The sequence below is a fragment of the Stegodyphus dumicola genome, chromosome 3, assembly GCF_044657685.1.
Source record: "Stegodyphus dumicola isolate Sdum_Otavi_A_Nest chromosome 3, ASM4465768v1".
Classification (NCBI taxonomy): domain Eukaryota; kingdom Metazoa; phylum Arthropoda; class Arachnida; order Araneae; family Eresidae; genus Stegodyphus; species Stegodyphus dumicola.
The window spans coordinates 5,944,711-5,969,803 of NC_140770.1; the positions used below are offsets into that span (position 1 = coordinate 5,944,711).

The 25,093-nt window shown below is 31.4% G+C and overlaps 1 protein-coding gene across 4 annotated transcripts in view; it reads right to left on the reverse strand.

The window, feature by feature from the left end:
* Nucleotides 1–3,546: 3,546 nt before the first annotated feature.
* The window catches only part of Osbp (oxysterol binding protein), a 68,568-nt gene continuing 47,021 nt past the window's right edge, over nucleotides 3,547–25,093 (reverse strand). For all 4 annotated transcript variants that reach the window (XM_035355474.2, XM_085812540.1, XM_035355482.2 and 1 more), the window contains 4 exons: nucleotides 20,883–21,200; nucleotides 14,159–14,328; nucleotides 11,955–12,175; nucleotides 3,547–7,299 (listed from right to left, as the gene is read on the reverse strand). In XM_035355474.2, coding sequence (XP_035211365.1) covers nucleotides 7,154–7,299; nucleotides 11,955–12,175; nucleotides 14,159–14,328; nucleotides 20,883–21,200 — 855 coding nt within the window. In that variant the 3' untranslated portion in view covers nucleotides 3,547–7,153. The remainder of the gene's footprint in view (nucleotides 7,300–11,954; nucleotides 12,176–14,158; nucleotides 14,329–20,882; nucleotides 21,201–25,093) is intronic.

Genomic DNA, 25,093 nt, shown 5'->3' on the forward strand with positions numbered 1-25,093 from the left:
CTTGACGTCTGAGATTTTTTATTTTTCCGGCAACTTTCGCTCCTTTAGATTTTCATGTTACTTTATACAAAAGAAATACAGCAATTTTACATATAATTTCATTAAAATTACCTATCTATGTGCAGCATTCGTAAAAATAATTTTAATAAATCTGAATAGAATATGATAAATAATGTGAGTATTAATGTAGTAAATATTACACGTCTTGCCTAGTGTGATAAAGCATCAAAATATGAGTAATTCAAGAAAACTGTATGATTATCATTAGTATGGAATTTTAACTAATTTTACAATTTATGGGTGATTATATAGGTTCGTAATGGATTGAATGCACACAGTACAGCTCTTCACAGTATCACAGAGCATAATCAGTAGTTAAACTTGAAACTACTAGTAACGTTAAAGACAACAGAATGCAAAATGCATCTAAAAGGTGAAGCTCTCCAAAATCGATATAACTATAACAACTAGTGAAGGCAGTTTCTCTCTCTGGCCTATTGAGACATAGTTTTACCCGGCTGCCGAGATATTTCTAATAACTTCTGCTTCTTACTGGAAAGCATAAGATGGCCAGATACGGTTACAGCTAATAGAGTGACCAGTTACATTTATTCATTTACTATACCTATTACGCAGATAATAGGGACGGGACCAAATTGTCGCCAAGTCTGGCAACTTTCGGTTATTTCTCGCCAAATTTGACCACAAAAATTACTCACCAAAACCATTGCCAGCTTGGCGATATCTCGCCAAATTAGCGAGATAGTCATTTATTCGATGTTAAATAGACTTGACCCTTTTTATTTTTCGAGCAGAATATCCTCCTTCTAGATTTTCATATTAAATTGCACAGAAATACAATTTCACTAAAATTATTTCTATGTATAAAATTCAAAGCATTGCCCCCTTCCCAAGGACTGCACATCCTGAGGAATCCCTGGACAGGAAGCCATACTACTTACAACTACGGAAAATTAATGCAATACCAAAACAATGTTTTCAATAAATAAAAAATCAAATACTAATAAATAAAATGTAAATAAATTTATGACAATTGGAAGTAAAAAGGATCATACCATAATAAATGAACATTTCTTGAGTCTGATGAATGCCACATTATTTATTTAATAATTAGTCTAACCTATTTCAGAATAACGGGTATAACATTTCATGGTTATATGGATGAAAACATGCAGAGCAGACCTATCTCTTGTATTTTTTGAAAATATATTATCCCAAAATGTCTATCGAGACATTGGCAGCTGATGTCATAATGTGGTTTCAGAGGTTGCTTGTGAATGTTTCGTAACGATCTTTTAAACAAAGACTAGCTTTTCATACCTCTTCCCTCTCCATGGTGAAATCCAGCAGCCAAATGGTAAAGTCACTGAACACAGGTGGTTTGGTTTACGTGAAGGGGCTGGCTGCATTTTATCGGTTTTTCCCAGCGAGCCAGTTTCTCTTCGAATATCCTCTACGTATCCACGAAGGCATCCTTTCTCTTAGGAAGATAGTTTGCATGGCCATAATCATACAAATCAAACCAACCTTTTACATAGTTTAAACTTGGAATTAAATATATTATAAAAATTTTTTCACACATGCCATAAAGTGTTTTCAGGATGGCAAACTAAAATATCGAGCTAGAAATTAAATTATTTTCACTTATAAGAATCACATTATTAAGCTCAGATGAAAATTAAATTTTCTTATGACTGCCATAAAAAAGTTTTTTGATCTTATCTTCAACCCAAATGGGTTATTAATTTTGAATCATGATTTTCAGATGTTTCACTTTTTATTCCAGTCTGCTGACATTTGGCAAAATGTAAGACTTTTCTCTTTCAGAGTGATTCTCTTATTGATTAAAAAAACTAAGCTATTTAAAAAGCAATAGACACAACTCTTATGAATATCATTTTTACTTACTTCCTAAACTGATAAATGCATTTAATTCATGATACGTAATAAAACATTATATATTTTTTAAGAATTAAATTATATATTTATTTATTTTCAAATAAAGAGAAAATACAGAATGTTCCCATCCTAGTCTAAATGTATATTCATTGAGTATCCTATAAAAATGTTTCACTAATCCACCTGGGCAACCTCTATTGATAGATCATACTTTAAAAGAGCCCTTTTCAGAGACCATTAAAATCTGACTCTTTCTAGAATTTTGTTTTGTTATATAATATTTAGATATTTTGGTATTATGTACAGTTAAATTTTATATTGTCACAGGTAAAAACAACTTCCATATGCTGTAACAAGATGTGTTATCTGTTACAAATATGTTTTATAGAGGCTGATAAAGCTCCAGAATTTTATACGGTTATTCTCTATGGAAATGCTTCTTCTTTTTAAAACTTTACAGAAAATTTACAAAGCTTCCAGAGAACAAAGCTCTACAGAAATGCTGCTTTTTGAAATCTCATAGAAGTTTCTCATCAAATTTCTAAACTTTCATAGAATCTTTATAAAATGGTATTCTAGAGGAACTTGATGTTTTCAGATTATATTAAAACAAATTTTCAATTCTTATTGTTCTGGAATATAGACAAGCAAAAGCGAAGATTTTATTCACAAGTGTTGAATCATTTTTGAATGAAACCTTTTGCCTACAATTTGATACAATTCTTTTCTGGCTCCTGGAAAAGGTCGACATCCACTTTTTTCAAAATAATAATAATAATAATAATAATAATAATCAGAGATCTTAATTAAAAATTCTTCAAATGCTAATTTTCGCCCTCATTTTTCTTAGTAGTAACAGTGAGTTTCCGAGTGGTATCAGCAACAATGCACGCAGCCATTGTTGCTGATATAATTAAAGAGAATTATGGATTTGATGCAATTTCATCAAAAAACATTAAAAAAATTCTTTCAAATTTTGAAAAAATTGCTTCGAAGTGCACTGTCTCCCTCTTGTCTAGATGCCCCTATGTACCAAATGTCGTAGCCGTGGGTCTATTAGCTTAGCACGAACGAAAGACACACACACAAAGAGACTCTTCCTGTAGAGATCTGTAGAGATTTTGTGCAAAAATTCTTCAGTATATATGCGTACAGCCAATTTAAAAGAAGAGAACTTGATGAATGTTTTACTGATAAAGTGAATTCAAGGAATCTTCTCTCATGTATTGTAGAATAATGTATCAAAATATCATAGAAAGAAATCACAATATGCTTGTGGTTCATAATCACAATATGCTTCAATTTTTTTTCTAAAGTAAGCTAGCAAATTTCACGGGGATAAGGGGGACACCCTTGACCTATTAAAATAAAATATCACGTCATTGCTTCTCAAGTCACACATGAGCAAAATATCCTACAGCATTACATTTCTATTCCCAACATTGTACTTTTCTCAACTTCTCTTCCCTCCCTTTTCTGTTTGTTTATTGCAGTGCAGTTGAAATTTTAGCACAATCTGAAAATCTGCTGATTTCTACCTGTAAGCAGTTGTGATAATACACAAGAACCAAAGAATAAGAATTTATAACAGTACATACAAGTATGGTTAGACAGAAAATATACGAATGAAACTTTATATTTTTTTTAATATGAAATACTTTCACTCTTTTTACAGTAAAGAATCAAATATTCTGGACAAATACATAATCATTGTTAAGATTCTTTAGAAACTATATTTTAGCAACCATTTATAATTTCTCTTATTTTCATTTACAATCAAGGATACATTTAAAAAAAATTTTATCCACAATATTATGAATATAATACACAAAGAAGTAATAGGAAGCAAACATTCTTACGTTACCGAGAGAACAAAACTTGCGAATGACATTCTGAATTTCAGTTTTGACACAGATCATCCTTCTTTCTTTCTTTCTTTCTTTTTTTTTTTTTTTCAGAGGATAAACTACTGAAAGTCAGAATATCATTCAACATGCACACAACTGTAGTTCATATATTAATACTTTCATTAATCCATTATGCTAATTTAATATATTATTTAATTCAGATGAGTTAATACTTGAAATAATAAGAGATAACACTTTAAACAGTAAAATATGGTAATACAGAAACATAACACACCATGGCAAATTTAGAAAATGAATTTTTTATGAGACTTCAAGATGTAGAAAGTTATTCAATAAAATTAAACAGACTAAATGTATGTATATGATAAATAATTTTCAACTTAAAGCATTATAATAAAATCTGAATGATTTCTTTTTTACAAAACATTGGTATAGAAAAAGCAGTAATATTCTCTTACATACAATAATTTCCTAATTTCATGTTTTCATCAAACAGATTTATATGACAGTAGCAATTTTACAGATCACAGCTAATTTTCAAGACCATAAAATACGCAGGAATTCAGATCATTTTTGCAATATAAAATAACCTGAAATTGAAATTATAATTGAGACATTTTTTAGTTTGAAAAATTGATGAATTAAAAAAATTGCAAACAATGATAACAGAATATTATCATAAAGTCACTCACATTTTTTTATTAACATAAAACTGAGAAATACTAAAATAGAAGACTTTTAATATTGCATAAATATTCATTTTATGTACAAATATAATATATAATAATGTAAAACACAAAATCTGCTTTTAAAATAAGATTTTAAAACTTCTTTCAACATTTTTTACATTGCGAATCAAAATTCTAATAAGCACACTTATAAACATTTATTTCACAAATATGTGAGCAGCATGTGTTGCTTTAAATATTCTCTACAGAATACATAAGGCTAGCCATAAATATATGGCAAATAGGATATACAGGCTCTTAAAATCACAGAAAAGCATACAAAAAGACTCAAATGTAACTTTAACAAATTAATATTTTGTAACAATTTTGCAAATGTTACAACTTAATGCAATAACTTTGCGATTTTATATTATAAACAACAAACCATAGTTATCACCAGCTTTTCTTGAACAGCGTCATGGAAAGCATATAATGAATCACATATGATTATTTCTGATGAACTTTAAGCAAAATAAGAGTAAAAGATACAGTTATGCAACACAGTTTTCCTTCACCAACCACAAGCATATTTTAAGTTCCGTTCACGAACATTGGGAGCCTTGTAAAGATAAGGCCATGTAAAAAGAGAATTAGTTCCAAAATAACAAGAAGCAAATTAAATAGTAATAATATATTTTACACATAAAAAAATCAAGTAAATAAAGCATTCCATTATGTTCTGAGATGAACTGATAACATTTAATGGAGTTATACGGTAATTTGTCTTTCAGCAAAATGTCATAATTACCATATTACTTAGCTATTTTCACCCCCCGGTTCTGAAATTAAAAAATTCCTAAATTTCAAAGTGAATTTGTCCATGTAGTGATTGTTTTCATTTTACAAACTGATCTGCTCATGGACTTCGGGTGCACAGACTTGGGCGCATGGGCTCTGACTGATGGTGCAATACTAGAGAAAAGCTTCAAGATAAAAGGGACATCTAATGCTTTTGATGGCTCTGAAGATCATGGCATGTGGGAAGACAAGCTGAACAGTGACAAAGATCATGGTAATGGTGATAATTTGCAAGCTGTAACACAGCAGGTCTCAAATTGGGAGGATTTCATAGTTTCAGGGGAAATGAAGTCAGCTTTTTTATTCATCTGCTAAGTATTTAATTTTAATTTATGAATGTAAAAAACTACTTGTATTCAAGTTTTGGTATTTATCAAAATTTTCTACATTTTTCTTATTTAATTTATAAAACACATTAAAATAATCTAAATTTAAATAAATGTATTTTTTTTTTTTAGTTTTGAAAAGGAGAAGGGGATGGTAGTCTAGCAGCAGTGAAAGGGATACATGGGACAAAAAAGATTGAGAACCACTGCTGTAACAGATGGGACATACAATAGTTCCAGCAGCCTTAAATGTTTTTGGAACTAGGGAGTAGCAGTGAACAACAATAAAAGCAAGCAAGATTCAAATCCCTGTATGTTGTTGCTACTTACCTGATATCTAATATCTTCATTTCAGTAGCATTTATTTCATTAATTTTATTAATTAGTTAAAAAAATAAAATTAGTTAAAAAAAAGGTGAAAAAATATGCAAGTATGGCATTTAACAAAAACACAGGAGTAACAAATTATATCCACACATTATAACATCAGAGCTAAATTATAATTTTCTTCCATTTTCAGATTCAAAACAAATATTGTATCTATTGTATATAACAGGAATAACTATATGCCTAGTATTTCAAAGTTACAATTGGAACATGAAGAAATAAATCTTGAACAATAAATCCATATTTTTTTTTAGATCATTGGCAAGGGAAAAGGAAGGATATCATACAAATTACAAACAATGAAGTATCAATCCAAGACCAAAAACAAAGAGTACACTCTGGTATTAAAAATAATCTTTGATTTGGCATCAATATAAACACAGTTTAATCCATTTCACATTTTTCTTCTCTAAGACTGACAGAATTAATACACAGAAATGACAACAGTACACATAAAAATAGCATGCTACATATGAAAAATGCTATTTGTCTCTGAAATAACCTGCAGATTGCTCTATATTATTTTGGAAAACATTATTGAAAATTATATGACAAAGACTATAAATACAGAATTAAAAATGTATTTCAAAAAGAAATTCTAAATTGTATTTGATTAACTAATGGTTGTCAAGGGACTACTGCGTATCATAAGGCATTTCATAATAGTCAGGCGCTTTTATCTTACATACAAAGAATTTTAATTTAAAAACTTACTATTTTTAAATATTTGTCTAATACTAATGAAAAAAGGAAGAGTTTATGTGAGTACAAAGTCATGCAAGATATGGAAGAAATACTTTCTTTATTTCAATTATATTTTCAATAATATATAAAATCATTACAAAAGAATACACTTTCAATTGTACATTTGTAGCAGTAATAATCTGATTGAAAATTTTAAAGTTCATAATCTATAGAATATCTATATTAGATTATGAACTGTAACACACTATTGTAACTCAGTTCTGCCCCATTTTCAATGACTAAAAGTTGATTTTAACAGATAAAAGACTATATGGCAGGGCTGTGATTGTGACCTGCTTCTTTTTTGAATGTATATTCTTTTCCATATCCTAATTTCTATGAAAATACAGATGAAGCTTGATTCTAGACTATTTCAACAGTATCACAAGAATATATTAGGACATCTAGACCAGTCTTGAATTTCTTTACATTTCCAATATTCTTCAGTGTATTTATGAACAGGATTTCCTGTAATAGGATCTGTTTCTTTCTTGAACCAGGCTGGTTCATAGCCTTCATATGGCCGTCCTATAAAAAATAAGAAAAAAATACAGCATTATTTATCTTCAGTTACTATTATGCAAATTTAGTAAACTTATATTTCTCTATCCATAAATCAAATAGAATGGAACTTCGGATCATTAATGCCTAACTTCATGAAAAATTTATCAGAACAAAAAATGCCTCGGATGACAAACAATGTCTCAATTCCAAACACTTGAGTCACTAACATATGATTTTCAAAGGTGGCCTTCACGAAACATTTTATGCTTAACTCTCATTAACAAAGCATGGCAGCATATGACTTACAGTGCCAAGACTTCAGCCTGGTGGAAATTATAGACAGACTGGGTTCAGGCAGAGATGCTGTGCCCTTTTTTGTTATCTATGATACTGTGTCTTTAGCAAAACCATGGGCTAGGAAGTTAACAATAAAGCTGCAAAGTTACCGACAACCATAAATACGAACTCAACAAGAAAGAATTATGACTTTAGAAGCATCAATGAGGGGAAAAAAAAGGAAGGGAAAAAACAAAAATCATCCCAGTTCTTTGATCTGCAACACGGGATAAGATGTAAAGTTCTTACTCAATGATATCACTCTGATAAAGCAATAGCAAGTTAGAGCAAAAGTTTTTTTAATGACATTGCCATGTTTCACTTTAGAAACATTTAAAAACGTAGGTACAAGAAAAATCACACTGCATAAATTTGGAACGAAACAGAAGCCCAGCAAGTCTCATGCAGAGTTGAGTGATATTTAGAGACAAAGAAAAGATAAAAGATGCTACTATCTAAAGACAGCTACCTGATGCTTTTATGTAAGGAAATCGAAACAAAACAACTACATTATTTCCACTTGATGTCATTTACTTTTTATAGTCTCTCCTTTGTGTAGGTACAGTAAAATTAAACTGTATATACAGTGGTGGTCAAAATTGTGGACACTTTTGGAAATTTTTATGTTTTTGAACTTTGTATGCTTATAGAAAACATTAAATTTCAATTCACAAAATGCAAACTTGTATATATCATTTTAAAGAGAATTTATTACTGAATTCAATACAAAACACAAAATTCAATTATTTGCAATAAAAAAAAGTTAAACGATAATAGTTATCGATATACATTAGATAGTGATGATTGCAGTGAGTTATCAGTACTTAGTAGGGTACCCTTTATTTTTTATTACAGCTTCACATCGATGTTTCATTGAGCTGACAAGAGTTTTAAGCTCTTCTTTCGTTATTACATGATGCCAGGAAACAATTATAGCCTTAATTAGTTCCCTTTTATTTGATTAGCGCCTCATTCGGACAAGAGTTTTCAAACGGTGCCACAAATTTTCGACAGGATTGAGGTCAGGACTGTTTCCTGGCCATGCCAACAATTTAATGCTCTTTGTACGAAACCACTCTTGTGATATTTTGGCCGTGTGGCAAGGAGCAGAATCCTGCTGAAAAATAAACGAAGCATTGCTGGGAAAGAGATCTCTGATGCAAGGTAGAAGTTTTGGTTCTAGAATAGTGTCAATGTATTTTCTGGCATTTAGTGTCCCATCGATGACATGAAGGCAACCAATACCATCTGCTGACATGCATGACCAAATGATAACATTAACTGGGTTCTTCACAGTTGCTTGAATGCAGTCAGGATGTAACTTTTCTCCTATTCTATGTCTTACATATTTTCGCCCATCACTACCAATTAACAATATCTTAGTTTTATCACTCCATATAACTTGTGACCACTGATCATCTGTCCAATTAATGTGTTCCTTTGCCCACTGTAGTCTTTTTTTTCGTGTTTTTTATTTATAAATAAGTACATATAACTTTTTTTGTATTGCAAATAATTGAATTTTGTGTTCTGTATTGAATTCAGTAATAAATTCTCTTTAAAATGATATATACAAGTTTGCATTTTGCGAAACGTAGCATTTTCTATAAGCATACAAAGTTCAAAAACATAAAAATTTTCAAAAGTGTCCACAATTTTGGCCACCACTGTATATGTCTGCGATTCCCACTGGTTTTATCTTATGAACTTGTGCAGTTTAAAATAGCAATCAATTGCTTTCCAGAATCAAATTAATTCAGTTCACGTTCATTCCTACAGGAAAAATTGCTCCGATTCATGAACATTTTTGACAAATGGTCTTCAGGAATAACTCAAGTTCATGAACCAAGGTTTCACTGTATTATAGAGATCACAAATTACAACACAGGTTACAGTGGGTGATGTTTTAGCTGAGAAATGCTTGTAAATGCACGGTAAGGGTTAATGAAAGGCAATAACTCGCTTTAATATGCAGAGATAATTTTTAAAGGTAGGCAGTTAGTTATAAGTAATTAAATTAGGTATTAGATAACCTTAATCATTGCGGATTTACATGAGCACTATTAAATTTTATTTGTTTTAACAATATTTGTTAAAAAAAGCCTTATAAAAATCACAAACTAATAAAATTTCTTAGTTTAAAATACATGTAATTTATGACATTGATTCTTAAACGATATTAGGATAATTACACATTAAAAGCTGCAAAACATTTATGTTTTGTAGCAACAACAACAAAATATTCATGCGTCTTTTTAATTTGAAGCCTTTCCAGACATTTTGGCTAATTTATATCAATTTCCCTCTCTTTAAGCATCTTTTCTAACAGTTAGAAATTTGTCTCAATACGCAAGAAAATGTTTTGGGTAGTTTCTGCATGTTTTATCTCCTAACCTATCAACCTCTCCAAAATGTACCTATGAGGGTTTACTTGATCTGGTAATAGTTAAATAATTCACCCCCTACCCTGACATATGTAAAGCAAATTATTGCTATGTCTGAAAGTAACTACATAGTCAGACAAAGATTTAAATAAGCTTCCTATTTAAACATAGAAACCCTACATAAAGGATGTTCTTACGGTAGAAGAACATAAAGGTATGTTCTTATGCTAACAAAATCAATTACAGCTTGTAGTGATGTAATTAAGCAACAAGAATCAAATTCAAACTAAAAATAAACTAGTGATCAAAGACTATACAATTTCATTTTAAGCTGGCCCAGTAACTCTATTGTAATAACAAATTCAAATGTCAGCAGCGGTAATGTAAAGACGAATAATTGCAAATTATCAGAGCTGGCATGAAATAATGCAAAGAGCAAGTGGAGGTCAGAAACACACTCTTGTCATAAAATCCAAAAATCTCAGTTTACAAACTGTCTAAGTGATTTGCATTCTGGTGAGAAAATATAAAAGGGAAATTATAGTAAAGGCTGGAATTGTAAACAACTAGGTAATTTACGTGATAATATCTGTACACATCTTTGAAGAATAATTTTCTTTCTTGTTAGGTATTCAGTTTCTTTCTTCCACGTTTCGTTTTCATTTTAGAATTTTTGGATTTAATTAAAGATTTGTTATTCTGAAATCACTAAATGCATTTAGAATGTATAGAGAAAGCTGCTAATTTTAGTTCTTTAGGCATATAAGTACAATCATACTTCTCCTCGCCTCATAAACTACTTCTTATCTCTAATATTCAGAAGAATTATGAAATATATATGGTAAGGTCCAGTTACAGAGCTGATGTGGTAGAATTTTTAGAATTTAGTGACACATTGTGAATTGTGGGTCTATAAATCTTGCCTTCAAATCTTTCTAAATTTTCCAAGCTGCAATGTCCAAAATTCTAACAGAAAAATTACCTCTACCAATTCGGTAACAGCAAAAAGCCAGAAATATTTTGAAAAAAAAAAAAAAAAAAAAAAAAATCAGAGGGGGGAAAAAGTGTAAAATTAATTTTATAGAGAAAACTGATGCATATTTTGAGACAATTACATAGGAAAACTCTTACCATGAAAAAATTAAAAAGACATTTTTTATTAATTACATAGCTATTTTGCTTTTTGCTAAGAAATGTTTTGTAAATTGTGCTTATAGTATTATACCTTCCTTGTCTTTCAGATTCAAAATCAATGTTACAATGTTCTAAAAAAATCGTCAAAAATTTTCCCAGATCTCGGAATAAAAAATTCTCTATAGACTGATCTTAAAATCGTCAAAATGTTGATAAGTCGCCAAAAAGAGCCATTTAATAAAAAAATTCACACCCCCAAAAGCGAAAAGTTCTTTAAGAGCTCTTCATTAGGAAAAAATTAAATAATTTCAAAATGCTTATGTTTCACTTCTTGATGAGAAACTCTATCCCAACATTTATATTAGAAATAGGAACAAATTATAACCCATGGACGCATTCACCCATTCAAAAAATAACAATATTTATCAGCGAATCGGCAAAAATATTCCTCTGAAATGCTAATTCACACTCAAAAAATGGCAGACATAAAAACAAACAGAAATTTCAGATGATTAAAATTAAGGACCTTCTGCCGATTTTGGCGGAAATTACGGACTTTTAAGGACCAAAAATTGAGCTGTTATATAGTTACATATATTCAATGAATTGCGTATGTTCATATATATATATTTAATGAATTGTGTTCATATATATATATATTCAAATGAACATGTTCATATGAACACAATTCATTGAATCAACATCATTTGCAATAAGTACAATATTCACAATGTACAAAGTGAGTACAATATTCATTTGCAAACATAAAAACCAAAGCCAATTAAATTTCAACACAATACTGGGATAAAAAAAATACATCCTTACCTTCAGCTGCTGCTTTTTCTGCTTCTTCTTCTCTTTTTCTTCTAACTGCTCGCTGTTTTTCTTCTAACTGCACTTTGATTTGATTTGCCTCATCCCAAGCTCCATCTTCCATCAATCTTTGATCAGGTCTCAATCGACTATCCGTCGGGGCAACTCCTTCTTCTGACTCATTTAGTTGACAGGCCAGAATAGTGAAGTTATACATTTTTTCATATTCTGGCCTAAAAACATAACTTATCATTTATATTACATTTTAATTCACAAGAAATAGATGACAACAAATAATCGATAATCATTATTAATTATGTCACAAATTATAGCTACATATGCAAATATAGTTAAGAGATCGGCAGTAGATTTTCCCTCTTATGATATATAATATCAAATAAAAGATGATACATTCCATTTCTGATTGATGATCTACCAATTAAAGAAATACTGAATTAAAAAAATATACAATCAACATCAGTTTAATTATTTTTGCCTTCGTTCACAAACATCCTGGATAAAATATTGGAAGAAGTATGAACTCAGTTACATCACCATGTATTGATTCCTAATGACATATAGGGACTGGTGCAACATGGAACTTGATAAAATTAACAGTGATTTTTCACCCATTCAATCATCAAATCTGCAGATGACTGTGGGACATACAACACGTTTCTTGTTAGCAAATTCCAAATTATCCTAATTTGTCAGATAAACTGGATGTCTGATCGAATTACGAGACATCAACTTTGCTCTGTGAACTGGTCCCAAACACATTTAGCACACATTAGAACAACTGCAATCTCAGAAAATGGATTTGGTGATACTGTCTTCTCCATGCAGATAAATCACAAAACAGACACGGATCCCTGTCCTAGAAGAATGTGCAGATAACTCATTCTTCTATGACAGGGATGTAACATACAGCCTTTACTAAAATGTAGACCTGCAGATTTAAATCTTCAAAAAGTCCCTCTTCCACCCACCCCCCCAAGATGCACTGATCTTTGAAAATCCAGATTATAGACTTATCCCAGGCTCATCTGGCCACACAACATGTTGCCAGTCAAGCACACTTCAGTATTGATATGCTTTATTCCAATGGAATCTCTTCTGCATTTGGGCAGCTGTGATCCATTGATGTTGATGGGTTACAGGACTGAATAATACCACGAGATGCACGAGCTCTTCGCACCGGGCGCATCGAGAAATAGACGAATCTCGTTTAACAATAAACTATGACAAAAACTGGTTCCTTCTTAGGAACTGATTAGAAGTAGCAATGCACTTCACATGCTGATGATCTCTTAATGATGATGTTATCTTTTGCCTAGCACTGTCTCTTCAGGAATTGTCTGTTCATAGCAAATGCCATTGCTTATAAACTGTAATCAGCAGTAGATGTTGTTAGACTTAAGAATCCCCAATCTTTACAAATTTTTCCAAAAGTACCTTTTCCAATAAGAAATAAAGGAAAAATAATAAAGCCATACTTATAAAAAAATTATATTTCTAATATTATAACACTGTTTAATCCTAAAATACAAATGCAGCGGGTGTAAGGTCCTGTACATAAACAAAGTACTACTGTACAGAAATATTTTCCTACTATCCAGAATAGAAAAACATTTTTAATGTACTGGAACAGCTCCAATTTTTGTTTGGTAATCGATTTCACTCCTTCGTAACATCAGCTGATTTAATGGTGTTTTTGTTTTCACAATCATAGACACCATCATACTCAGCATACAGTATGCAATAACGAAGTCTGGGATATGTATGTCATTTTCATACTTTTCACAATCTCTTTTTCTATCTCCACAGTGATTATAACAACTTTCTTCAATGCTTGACTCTTCTCATTAATGTTCCTAAAACTCATTGCTAACGAATTTGCAAAACATTTATGTGAAAAAAGTAATATCACACACACATAAATTTATAGCATTTTTTTTAATATATATACCAGCAGGAGACACATTGATGCTCATGGGCAATCAAAACTCTATCTTGAAAGAGATGACCAAGTGAAGTGCATGCACTTGTGACTCATCATATTAGAGCTGTATTCTAAACAGAAAATGGCTACCAAACGAAACTTTGCACGTCCAAGCAGGACATATGCCAAGTTGAACATATTTCAATGCAGACACATACTGGAGTATCACTCACTGTACCTACAAATGAAGAAAAATTTCTAAATCTTAACTTACCCTGGAAATTGCCGACGCCATATGGTTTTAGGAGAAGAAGTTTCCAGGAGAGGTTTTCCTTTCACTGACCCATGACTATTTAAAACACGAGCTGCTTCCATCTTGTGATCCCATGTGCCTTGGAGAACAAACTTAGCATTCCCTTCGTGGTCTGTGACAACGCCTGTAACCTGACAAATTTGTGCAGAACATTTAAGATAACTGAATAAACTACAATAGCTAAGCGAAACACAGGTCAACATTCAGAAATTCTTATCATTAAACCTATTAATTTTATAGTTCTGATGCAGTACAGCATCATTTATACTCACTTATGGAAAGAAATACTTAATTTATTTTTACTATAAACCTTTGAATGGTATCTTATATTAACAGTCTAACATTTAAGTTACAGAAATATCAGAGTTTTATTCTACATTTAAGGAAATACAAGCTGCTAATATATATTTCTTGATATAACTCCTTTTCAAATTATAAATGCAGATTTCAATAGGGCATTAAAGAATGCCATTTGGAACTTATTACACCTTTCTTTTATTTCTCAGAAAAAGATAATACTAAATAATTATAACAATAATTTTATTTGCCATTATAAGAACACATTCCAAAATATTAGCTTGTCTATTAAATTTTCAGCTACCACAATTTCTTCAATATACAAATAAGTAAATAAAAAAATAAATTCAACAATTGGGCACTGGTCAATACAGTGCATACTAGCCAGAATTTATGTTCAAATCTTTGAAGAAGATTTATATCACAATGTAAATTAATTGGTTTCATTTTTAGATTTCCTGGAGAGTTACTCACATTTCCTTTTTGGTAATGAAAATAAAGTAAAATTAAACTGCAAATCATTAAAATCTCAAACTTTAAATTTTTGTCATAATATTAATTAATTTACGAGAAATATATTTACATGAATGATAAGTAAAATTGCCTTCAGTTGCCAATTTGATTTAACCATCCCACCACTGAGAACATCACCCACGGATCAGCAGAAGAAAACACATAAATAATGAAGACTTGCATAAGAATCAGACCTACACACTTTTAGCCCGGCAGCTACACTCCATTGTCTGCGTTGTATTTAGCACCTAAAATAACCTACTACATTTGTTCATCATTTGGTACAACACAGTTATCAAAAACAAAATATTTCATAAACTAATTTTAAAGCAGGCTCACCACACAATTCTAAGCAGTCTGAAAGCAACAATCAACTTTCTTAAATTAGCTTATTTTTTCCATCTTTTGATGCCTCGTTAAGTAAAGTATATTTGAATTTACAATACACTTTGCATCTCTGAGCATATGAAACACTTTTACAACTTCTAATTTTGCTCAAATCAAGACAGACAGATCATTTTTCATTAGAAATCCATCATTTTCCATTAGAAAAATGTAGCAAGATCTGGTTTGAAATCAAAACTGATAATGTATCGTGTGAGCTACAATTAGAGTAAAATAAAAGAACTGCACAGTCAGTAAGTACAGACTATGGCAGTAACTGCAGTGAGAGAATTGCAGTCATGAAGTAATCTGCAAATTTTACACATTTTTAAAAATATTTTGTATTTTTGCTGTGAATTTAATGAGGCATAAGTACGAAGAAATAAGAAATAGATAAAAGACGAAAAGTTAGCAACGTCAGCAAGTCAGCAAAGTAGGTCATCTTACTAAGGAAAGATATGATATGAGAACTCAAAGTTCACCAATATGTGAACTGAGAAAAGACTGAAAAAAAATGAATGGCAACACTTCACACTGTATCAGAAATTCTAAACATATGCAACTTAATACCACATAAAATTCAACAGTAAAAAATTGTACAGTTTTACTGTTGAATTTTATGTGGTATAAATGCAAAGAAAGCAATGTTTAGTAATAAAGTTAAACAGACCAAAAAAAGTTGCATCTTGTTAAGATAACTCAGCATTTTGACTGACACTGAATAAATATATATATATATATTTCTAAAAATATGCTGCTTTTAAAAGCTTAAATTTTTTAAAATTAAGCTTAAATTTTTTAAAAGGTTTGTGATCTTTGTATTAAACTTTATGTGGTGTAAATGCAAAGAAAAATATGCTTCATAATAAAATTAAGGCAAAAAAAGCTGTGTTACTATATCTAAAAATACCGTAATTTCTGGAAGAAAGGCCGCATCAGCCTAAACGCATGACATTGTCGTGAATACAATTAAAAAGACAAAAAATCTGTGTTACTACATCTAAAAATACCATAATTTCTGGAAGAAAGGCTACATCAGCATAAATGCTGCACTTGAGAAAAATGGGGGGGGAAATTTAAATTACACAGAAACACCGCAATAGATTAAATTGTGCGTGACATCGTCGTGGGCCGTATAGACGCAAAATCTTGACCTATGTCTTGATATATGACATATCAGTTAAGAAAAATGCATGACATGAAACTATAACTCAAAAATAAATTAAAGATAAAAAATGTTAAAAATATATTTACGTTCACGAATATACTTATATTTACCCACTAAAGAAGTCCACATTTGTCATACTCATACTATATTATAAAAATGTTGCAACAACAACTAGATATTAAATTTGGATGACAAAAGAAAATTTTAAATTTTACTTACAAAGGAATTACAGCAAACTGTATATCAAATGAAGCCATCAAAATCTGATTCTTCACTATCTGAATTAAAAAGATTTAGTAAATCCTGATCTAAGTCCAAATCTTCCAGATCATCACATTCATCCTCTTGGCTTAGAGACTCTTTATCTGAGGATATATTTTCAGCTTCTTTGAACGCTGCTATTATTGACGATGTTTTCACCGATTTCCACGCACTTCCTACCCACTTTGCAATTTCTTTATAAGATGCTCTATGCATTTTGCCGGGTAATCCTTTTGGTATACGTCCAACACTTCCACCGCTTTTGGAATTCAGCTTTGAAGGATTTATTACCTGACAAATCTAACGGTTGTAAGATTTTTGTCAAAACACGAGGAATTATTGCTACGGTCATAGACAGTTTTTGACATCTGGTTTTCACTGAATCAAGTAAATGAGCATGCATGGAATCCATTATCAATAACCCTTTTAGTTGGAAAAACGAACTCTTACGACACTGCTAAACTTTTTGTACCCACTCATGCATGATTGTTTCGCACATCCATCCATTCTCGTTTGCACAAATAATTACGTCGTTAGGAAAATCTCCCTTCGGAATAGTTTTTTTAAAAATGATCATCAGCTTCAGCTTGTCACCCTCTTGCGGCACAAGCTAACACACAGGCAAATGACGTTTTTTAACGCCCTGCCGTAAGCACAGAAACAGTTTTTGCACCAGTTTCATCAACAGTTCTGTTTGCAGGAGAGTCGAAAACTAACGGCGTTTCATTCATATTTATTATCTGGGATAGAAGAAGTTTTTTTTGTCAATAATATCTGTCTCATATTTTAGAAAAGATGCCTTTTTATCCTGCTAGTCCATTGGTAATTGTTGCCCATCTGTTGTTCTAGTACGCACAGAAATATTTTTTCTTTTCATAAATCTGCTACACCAGCAAGGTCCTCCTATGAAATCATTTATGTTCATTTCTTTTGCCATAAACTTTGCTTGTAAGCGAATTTTTACAGTCAAAATTGCCATTCCCTTTCCTTACTTTACTTACAAAGGAATTACAGCAAACTGTAATTCCTTTGCTCCTTTATCCAGTTTGCAAGGTCATCCTCTAGATTTGGCCACCTTACAGTACCACTTCTTTTGGTTCTTTTCTGTTGTGGCATATTTTAAAGTTCTTTTTCAGTTCTCCAATGTTGGAGTATCTCTCGTCCACTTCAAACTCTCGAGCTGCTGCTCTATTTCCAATTTGTTCTGCACGTGAAATTACATTAAGCTTAAAACTATCTAACAAGTACTTGTACCCAAACTGATGGGATCTGTATCTGGCAGAATGCCAAGAAAAATCGATTTGTGCGGAAGGGAAAATACGTCAGAATTCGTTATTGCAACCCAGGTGTCCTCCTTTGAATAAAATTGCTGTGGATTTACAATGGAAAAGGCAGGGGTGGGAAGAGGATGGGTCCTGGAAGATTCATCGAATAGCAGAGAAGAGAGACTATTCAAACTGATGAGAATGTTGATTTGAAAGGGGGAAGAATGTTATTGTTCTGAGATCTCATTTAGGGTGAATAAGGCATGTAGGTCCGTTCAAGGGAAAGAATGTAAACAAAATAAACGTTCGCAAAAAGCAACTGAGTGGTCTTTTGTGTGGGAACAGCACCAATCTATGCACAATGACAAGGCCATCCAAACTATGTACAATGACCATCATAGGAAATATTTTATTTTTAGTGCACCTAAACGCCATCCAAACTATGTAGAATGACCATCATAGGAAATATTTTATTTTTAGTGCACCTAAACGCCGCATAGGTAGAAACGCTGCACCCGCTGAAAATTTAAGTTTTAAACACGTAAACGCCGCGGCGTTTCTTCCGGAAATTACGGTACATGGGGAAAATTCTTAACATCATAAATTTAAAAGAAAGAAATTTTTATTTCATTACATAGCTATTTTCATTTTGCTATGAACTGTTTTGTAAACTGTGCTTTATAGCATTTATTACCTTATTTATTTTTCAGATTCAATATACTGTATAAGTCATCAAAATGGAAATTAATATTACTTTATAATATGACAGCCAAAGTTAAATAAATAAAATAAAAATAAAAATGTTTTATTTTAATGTCATCCCTTAAATATAATTTCAATATATTACCATTATTTTAGTTAAATTTATCAATGTTATAATGTATAAAAAATTGTCAAAAAATTCCCATACCTTCGAAATAAAATTTTTCTAGAGAAACTGATCTTAAAATCGCCAAAACGTTTAAAAGTCACCAAATTTAAAGCTGTTTATTAAAAGAATTCACATCCCCAAAAGTGAAAAGTTGTTTTAGAGATCTTCATTAGGTGTTGGTGTGTGTTGAGTTATGGCAAAGCACACGAGGGCTATCTGCCTAGCTCTTCATTAGAAAAAAAATTAAATGATTTTGAAATGCTTGTTGTGCTGTTTTACTCCTTGCTCAGAAACTCCAGTATTCCATCCTTTATATTAAAAATAGGAACCAATTATAACTCATGAACCCAAAATATTTGTCAGTGAAAAAATTCGAAAGATAATCATATTTGTCAGTGAATTGTCAAAAATATTCATCCAAAATGATAATTCACACTCAAAAAAGCAGTCATAAAAAACAAGACAGAAATTTCAGATGATTAAAATTAAGGAATATTCCAAAAAATCTAAAGACTTTTAAGGACCGTACGAACTCTATTACATTTCATGAGAGGATTTCTTTTACTAAGCTGAAAGAAGAAAAATTATACGGTAGAAGACTAAAAAAATCTGCCAATCTTTTGAAATCTGGGCAGCTTCTCCGACAGCAACAGAAAATTCAGTTAATACGATAGAACAGTAAACCCTAGTTGAATGCGTACTTGCAGAATGCAATTTTGCATGTACGCGTTATCTTAAATTGTCTCCCTTTAATTTGCCCAGTGCAAGGATTTCAATTATACACAGTACACTGCAGAACGTCGGCTATGCTGAGATAGTCCTCTTTAAATAACTAGTATGAATTATTTTTTTAATTAAAAACACACAAACTTTAGAACTAAAACTAATACAAACAATACTTTTAAAATAACAAAGAATAAAGAATACCAGTACAATATACCAAGTTGAAACCTAAATTAAAATAATCTCTTTCAAGCTGCTTTTTTCTGCAAAAGTCAAACTAACTTCTTTCAGATCTCATATATTACTCAATTTCTGTTCAATGGTCAACATTATTAATCCATTAAAGTTCTTTTTCAGTTCTCCAATGTTGGAGTATCTCTCGTCCACTTCAAACTCTCGAGCTGCTGCTCTATTTCCAATTTGTTCCGCATGTGAAATTACATTAAGCTTAAAACTATCTAACAAGTACTTGTACCCAAACTGATGGGATCTGTATCTGGCAGAATGCCAAGAAAAATCGATTTGTGCGGAAGGGAAAATACGTCAGAATTCGTTATTGCAACCCAGGTGTCCTCCTTTGAATAAAATTGCTGTGGATTTACAATGGAAAAGGCAGGGGTGGGAAGAGGATGGGTCCTGGAAGATTCATCGAATAGCAGAGAAGAGAGACTATTCAAACTGATGAGAATGTTGATTTGAAAGAAGGAAGAATGTTTTTGTTCTGAGATCCCGTTTAGGGTGAATAACTCATGTAGGTCCATTCATGGGAAAGAATGTAAACAAAATAAAGTTCGCAGAAAGCAACTGAGTGGTCTTTTGTATGGGAACAGCACTAATCTATGTACAATGACAAGGTCATCCAAACTATACACAATAACAAGATCATTCAAACTATGCACAATGACATCATAGGAAATATTTTTTTTAGTGCACCTAAGTGCCGCCCCTGCCGAAAATTTAAGTTTTAAACACATAAATGCCATGGCGTTTCTTCCAGAAATTACGGTACTTTTATTTGCAGCTTGCCTACTTTTTATTAAAAATCCCAAATTTGGTTTTTCAGCTAAAAAGCTTGCCTCTCATAAAGCATTTTATAACCACAAAAGTATGTCAGATTTTAAAAAATATAATTAAAGTAATTATAAGTAATAATATATAACTGGAATAATTGCCAATATATTACAGAATTTTTTAGTAACATACCTTTCGAGGAACTTCTCTTGAAAAATAACTGTAAGGAATAAACCTAAGATGGCATTTATCTTCTGTAGTATGATTAACAATTTCCATTTCCCCATGGTGGTCAACCCAAAGTCTTCCAACGATAATGTTGTGTACGAACGTTGTGACTTTTCGCCAAGTATAGTGATTACCGGACTCGGGGAAAAGGAGATGAGCAATACCTAATGGAATAATTTGTAGGTATTTGCCTCTGAATTTACTTGACATTGTAAACTCTTGCCAACACTTCCAGCCTCTTCCTTCACAATGTTGAGCAAGCATAGGTGGATGATGACTGACCTATAAACACAACAAGGCAAAAAAAAATTTACAATCAAATACTAAATAAAAAAATCTTAAATTGTACATATTTAAGCAACTGTAATGAATTTAATATTTTTTTCTATTACTAAATCATTTTAAGACATTAAACACATCTTATGAAGGTTTTCACTTCACAAATAATTTTTCATAATACAATACAACAAATTCATCCATAAATTAAAATGTAAAATTTTGATACTAAATTAATATTTTTAAATATTTAATATTAGAAAAATATACTTGTTCTTAATTATGATATTAAAAATTATACAAGAATTAAAGTTATTTACACAAAGATGTACTGACATATACATATTAAATCCAAAACACCCATTTCCGTTTTTTGTTCGATATACACTGGTTATCATAAATTAAGGAAAAATCACAAAAATCATGATTACTGAAAAAGTTACATGTAGAATTCAATGAAACTTACCCACAATATACAACACATAGTAAGGTATCAAATAACATAAAATGAAATTACCAGACAAATATGGTAGTATAGAAATTAGCACGTGTATAAAATGGACAAATCGAAGGTGTCAGTTTGCTATAGGAAAAGTACCTTCAATATGGAATATGATCACCTCTAGAAACAATACAGAATATACAGCGATGTGTGATGCTTTCAATTATGCGATCTCTCAGTTCCATAGGAAGCGAGAGACATTGCTCTTGCAAAGCAGTTGCAAGCGCGACAAGGGTTAGAGGGGGCCAATTAAGAGCAGCTAGACGTCTCCCTAAAGCATCCCAAACGTGCTCGATAGCATTCAAGTCCGGGGATCGAACTGGGCACTCCATGCACATAATTGTTTCCTGTTGAAGATAATCATCTACGATGCGAACCCTGTGTGGTCTTGCGTTGTCGTCCTGTAACAGGAAAGCATCACCTATTGCCCCGGCATATGGGCGCACATAAACATCAAGGATGTCATCTCTATAAATCTGAACATTCACGGCTCCCCTTGGAAAGACATGGAGGTCTGTGCGTCCACCCAAAGAGATGCAACCCCAAACACAGACACTGCCCCTTCCGTATGCATCTCTTTCACGGATGTTTGACGGATGATAACGGATTCTAGGTTCTCTCCATATTAAATAATGCCTACTATCGCTTTCTAGACTAAACCTGGACTCATCCATAAAGAAAACCGCCCTCCATTGATTAGGTGTCCAGTGGACATGTTGTTGTGCCTACTGAAAACGGTCCTTCCTATGGCGTGACGTAAGCGGCACACAAATGGCTTGTCGCCTCGCATACAGACCACTTTTGTCAAGCCTTCTACGCACAGTTGACGTTGACACGAACCTTCCCGTGGCTGCAGCAAGAGAGGATCTAAGGAGAGTCGGAGTAGCGGTTCTATTCCTGCGTGCACATAATGTCAAATATCGGTCATCGATGCTTGTCGTAGCAGTTGGCCGTCCCTGGCTGAACCTCCTAGATGCCAAATCTGAGGTTTAAAATTGCCTCCAAAGTCTATGAACCACAGAAGGACTCCCATTTAGCCATCTTGCACTTCTGTTTGACTTTGTCCTGCCTCTAGTCTCTCAATGGCTCTCCATCGCAGTTCTGCGATGCCTGGAGGTCATTGTTACGAATTGACTATCTCAGATTTCTGATGTCACTATCACAGTGAAATATGGGGGCTTGCTCTTAAACATGGACTTTTATGTTGCAGATGACGTATTCCGAAAGCAGCGCCACTAATTTGCATATCGCAGTCTTACTCAGCTACTCTTACTTGGCAACATATTCAAATTTTACACAGTTTGGCTTATTTTTGATAGAGTTATCACTATTTTTCCTTAATTTATGAATACCAGTGCATTATGTTACCGTAAAAGCCCGAAGTCTTATGATTTAAAATAGAAGCAATTTGCTTCTATTTTACCATATTTTGCTTTTTTTTTTTTTAAATTTTGCTGAAGGAAAATGAATGATGTAATGCAGAAAAAGTTTTATAACATTTTGTTTGAATCTGTAAAAATTAAGCAGGATAACAGCTTTCATTTAACAAATTAGCAGCTGCGCTGCCAGCCTTCGTCTGGCTTTTAAATGAACTGGGAAAATAGCTGAAGGGAACACCAAACATTAAATTAAAAAACTGCATAGAATTTTAATCTGCAGAACAACTTCATAAAAAAAAGTTATTATGTATAACAAAATTACAATGAAATAAGCAATATCCCATAATACATATATTAATTATCCTAATAAATAAATTAACCAACTTCCCTTTGCAAACTCTTAAGGACTCAAATGGTATAAAGGAGGTTAAGAACTTTTTGTTTGCTAAAAAAAAAAAAAAAATCACTCAAAACTTTTCAATATCTTAAAAACAGTGAAATGAGCAATAAATAACATAACAGAATAGTAAAAACAAAAAATTCTGAAAAGCAAAGTATAATTACTGATATTTTATCTAATATTTTCAAGAGAAAAAAATTACAATGAATTAAGCTATATCCCTTAATACAAATATTAATTATTCTAATAAAAAATTAACCAACTTTCTATTGAAGGAAAAAAATCATGTAAAACTTTTCAATATCTTTCAAACAGTGAAATAAACAAAAAAATAACATGAAAGCAACTCAAAAAACATAAAATTCTGCGTTTAACATTTTACTCTGCAGAACAACTTTATCAAAAAAAAAAAAAAAAAAAAAAAAAATCTATAAAAATGTATTATATATAAAAATGACAAAGAAATATGCCAATCTCTTAAAAACAGTGACATAAGAAATACGATGAAAAATTGTTGCCAAACCCATATTTCTAAAAGAATGAAACTATTCAAAATGATGCGATTTCATCAAAAATCTATCAACAACACTAAGACAGGAAAATTGTTGCCAAAATCACATTTTTAAAGATGTGAGATATGAGAAGTGTACTCGGAAGCTTTATTTAAAAAAAAAAATTAAAATACAAAATATTATCACTTTTTCAAAATTCTTTTTGTAAAAGCAGTCGCAAGGATAAAAGTTTAACGTGTCCAAAAATCAAAGAAAAATAAACTGTACATTTTTTAAAATAAGCTTTTTTAGAAAAAAACCAGTTGAAAAGGTGTTAAGCTTTCTTTGTTAAATAAATTCGTATTTAATTGATTTATTGAAACACAAAATTTAGTTTAAATTCGTAAAATAGCTAAGTGCCTACGTTTTATTGTGATGTGAAAATACAGTGTGTAGAGTAAAATCTCACTTTTTAAATAATTGCTTGTTGCAATTGTTATTCTACATAAAAAAAGGTAAGTGCAATTACATACTATGTTACACTTAGGTTAGCTTTTTAATTCAGAAAAGCGACAATTTGAGGCTAATTACTCGAAAAATGCTTTTCTACGCGAAACATTTGTTTATTAAATTGAAAATTATTAGCTTTCGAGAAGAAAAGATTGACATATTATGGAATATCACTGAATTTAAAATATACCTATTTGAGATTTGAAGTGGAATAAAAATATACAAGGGGTTCTGAAATTAAAAATTGATCATTTTCTCATTTTTACCTATATGGAAAACTGAAGAAAAATGTTTCGTTATTTCATTACATCTTAAATACATACTTTAAATTTGATTTATTTCATTTAATAAACAAAAGAGTACCACCAGCTCCTTCAATTATTTGGTATTGATCTAATAGTTCATAATTTTTTTCAGTAGTGGTTTAAGATATACTCAGTTTTTCAGAAGAAGTATTTCAAACAATGACTTTCTGAGTGTTTTTAATAAGAAGTGTTTTACGCAATAGTTCTTATAACAGTTACTTTTTTTATTTTACTTCCACTTTTTCCCAGATTTCAGAAGAAAAACTGTCTGGGTATAAGAATTTACTGAAGAAAAGAAAGTGAGAGGAAGAT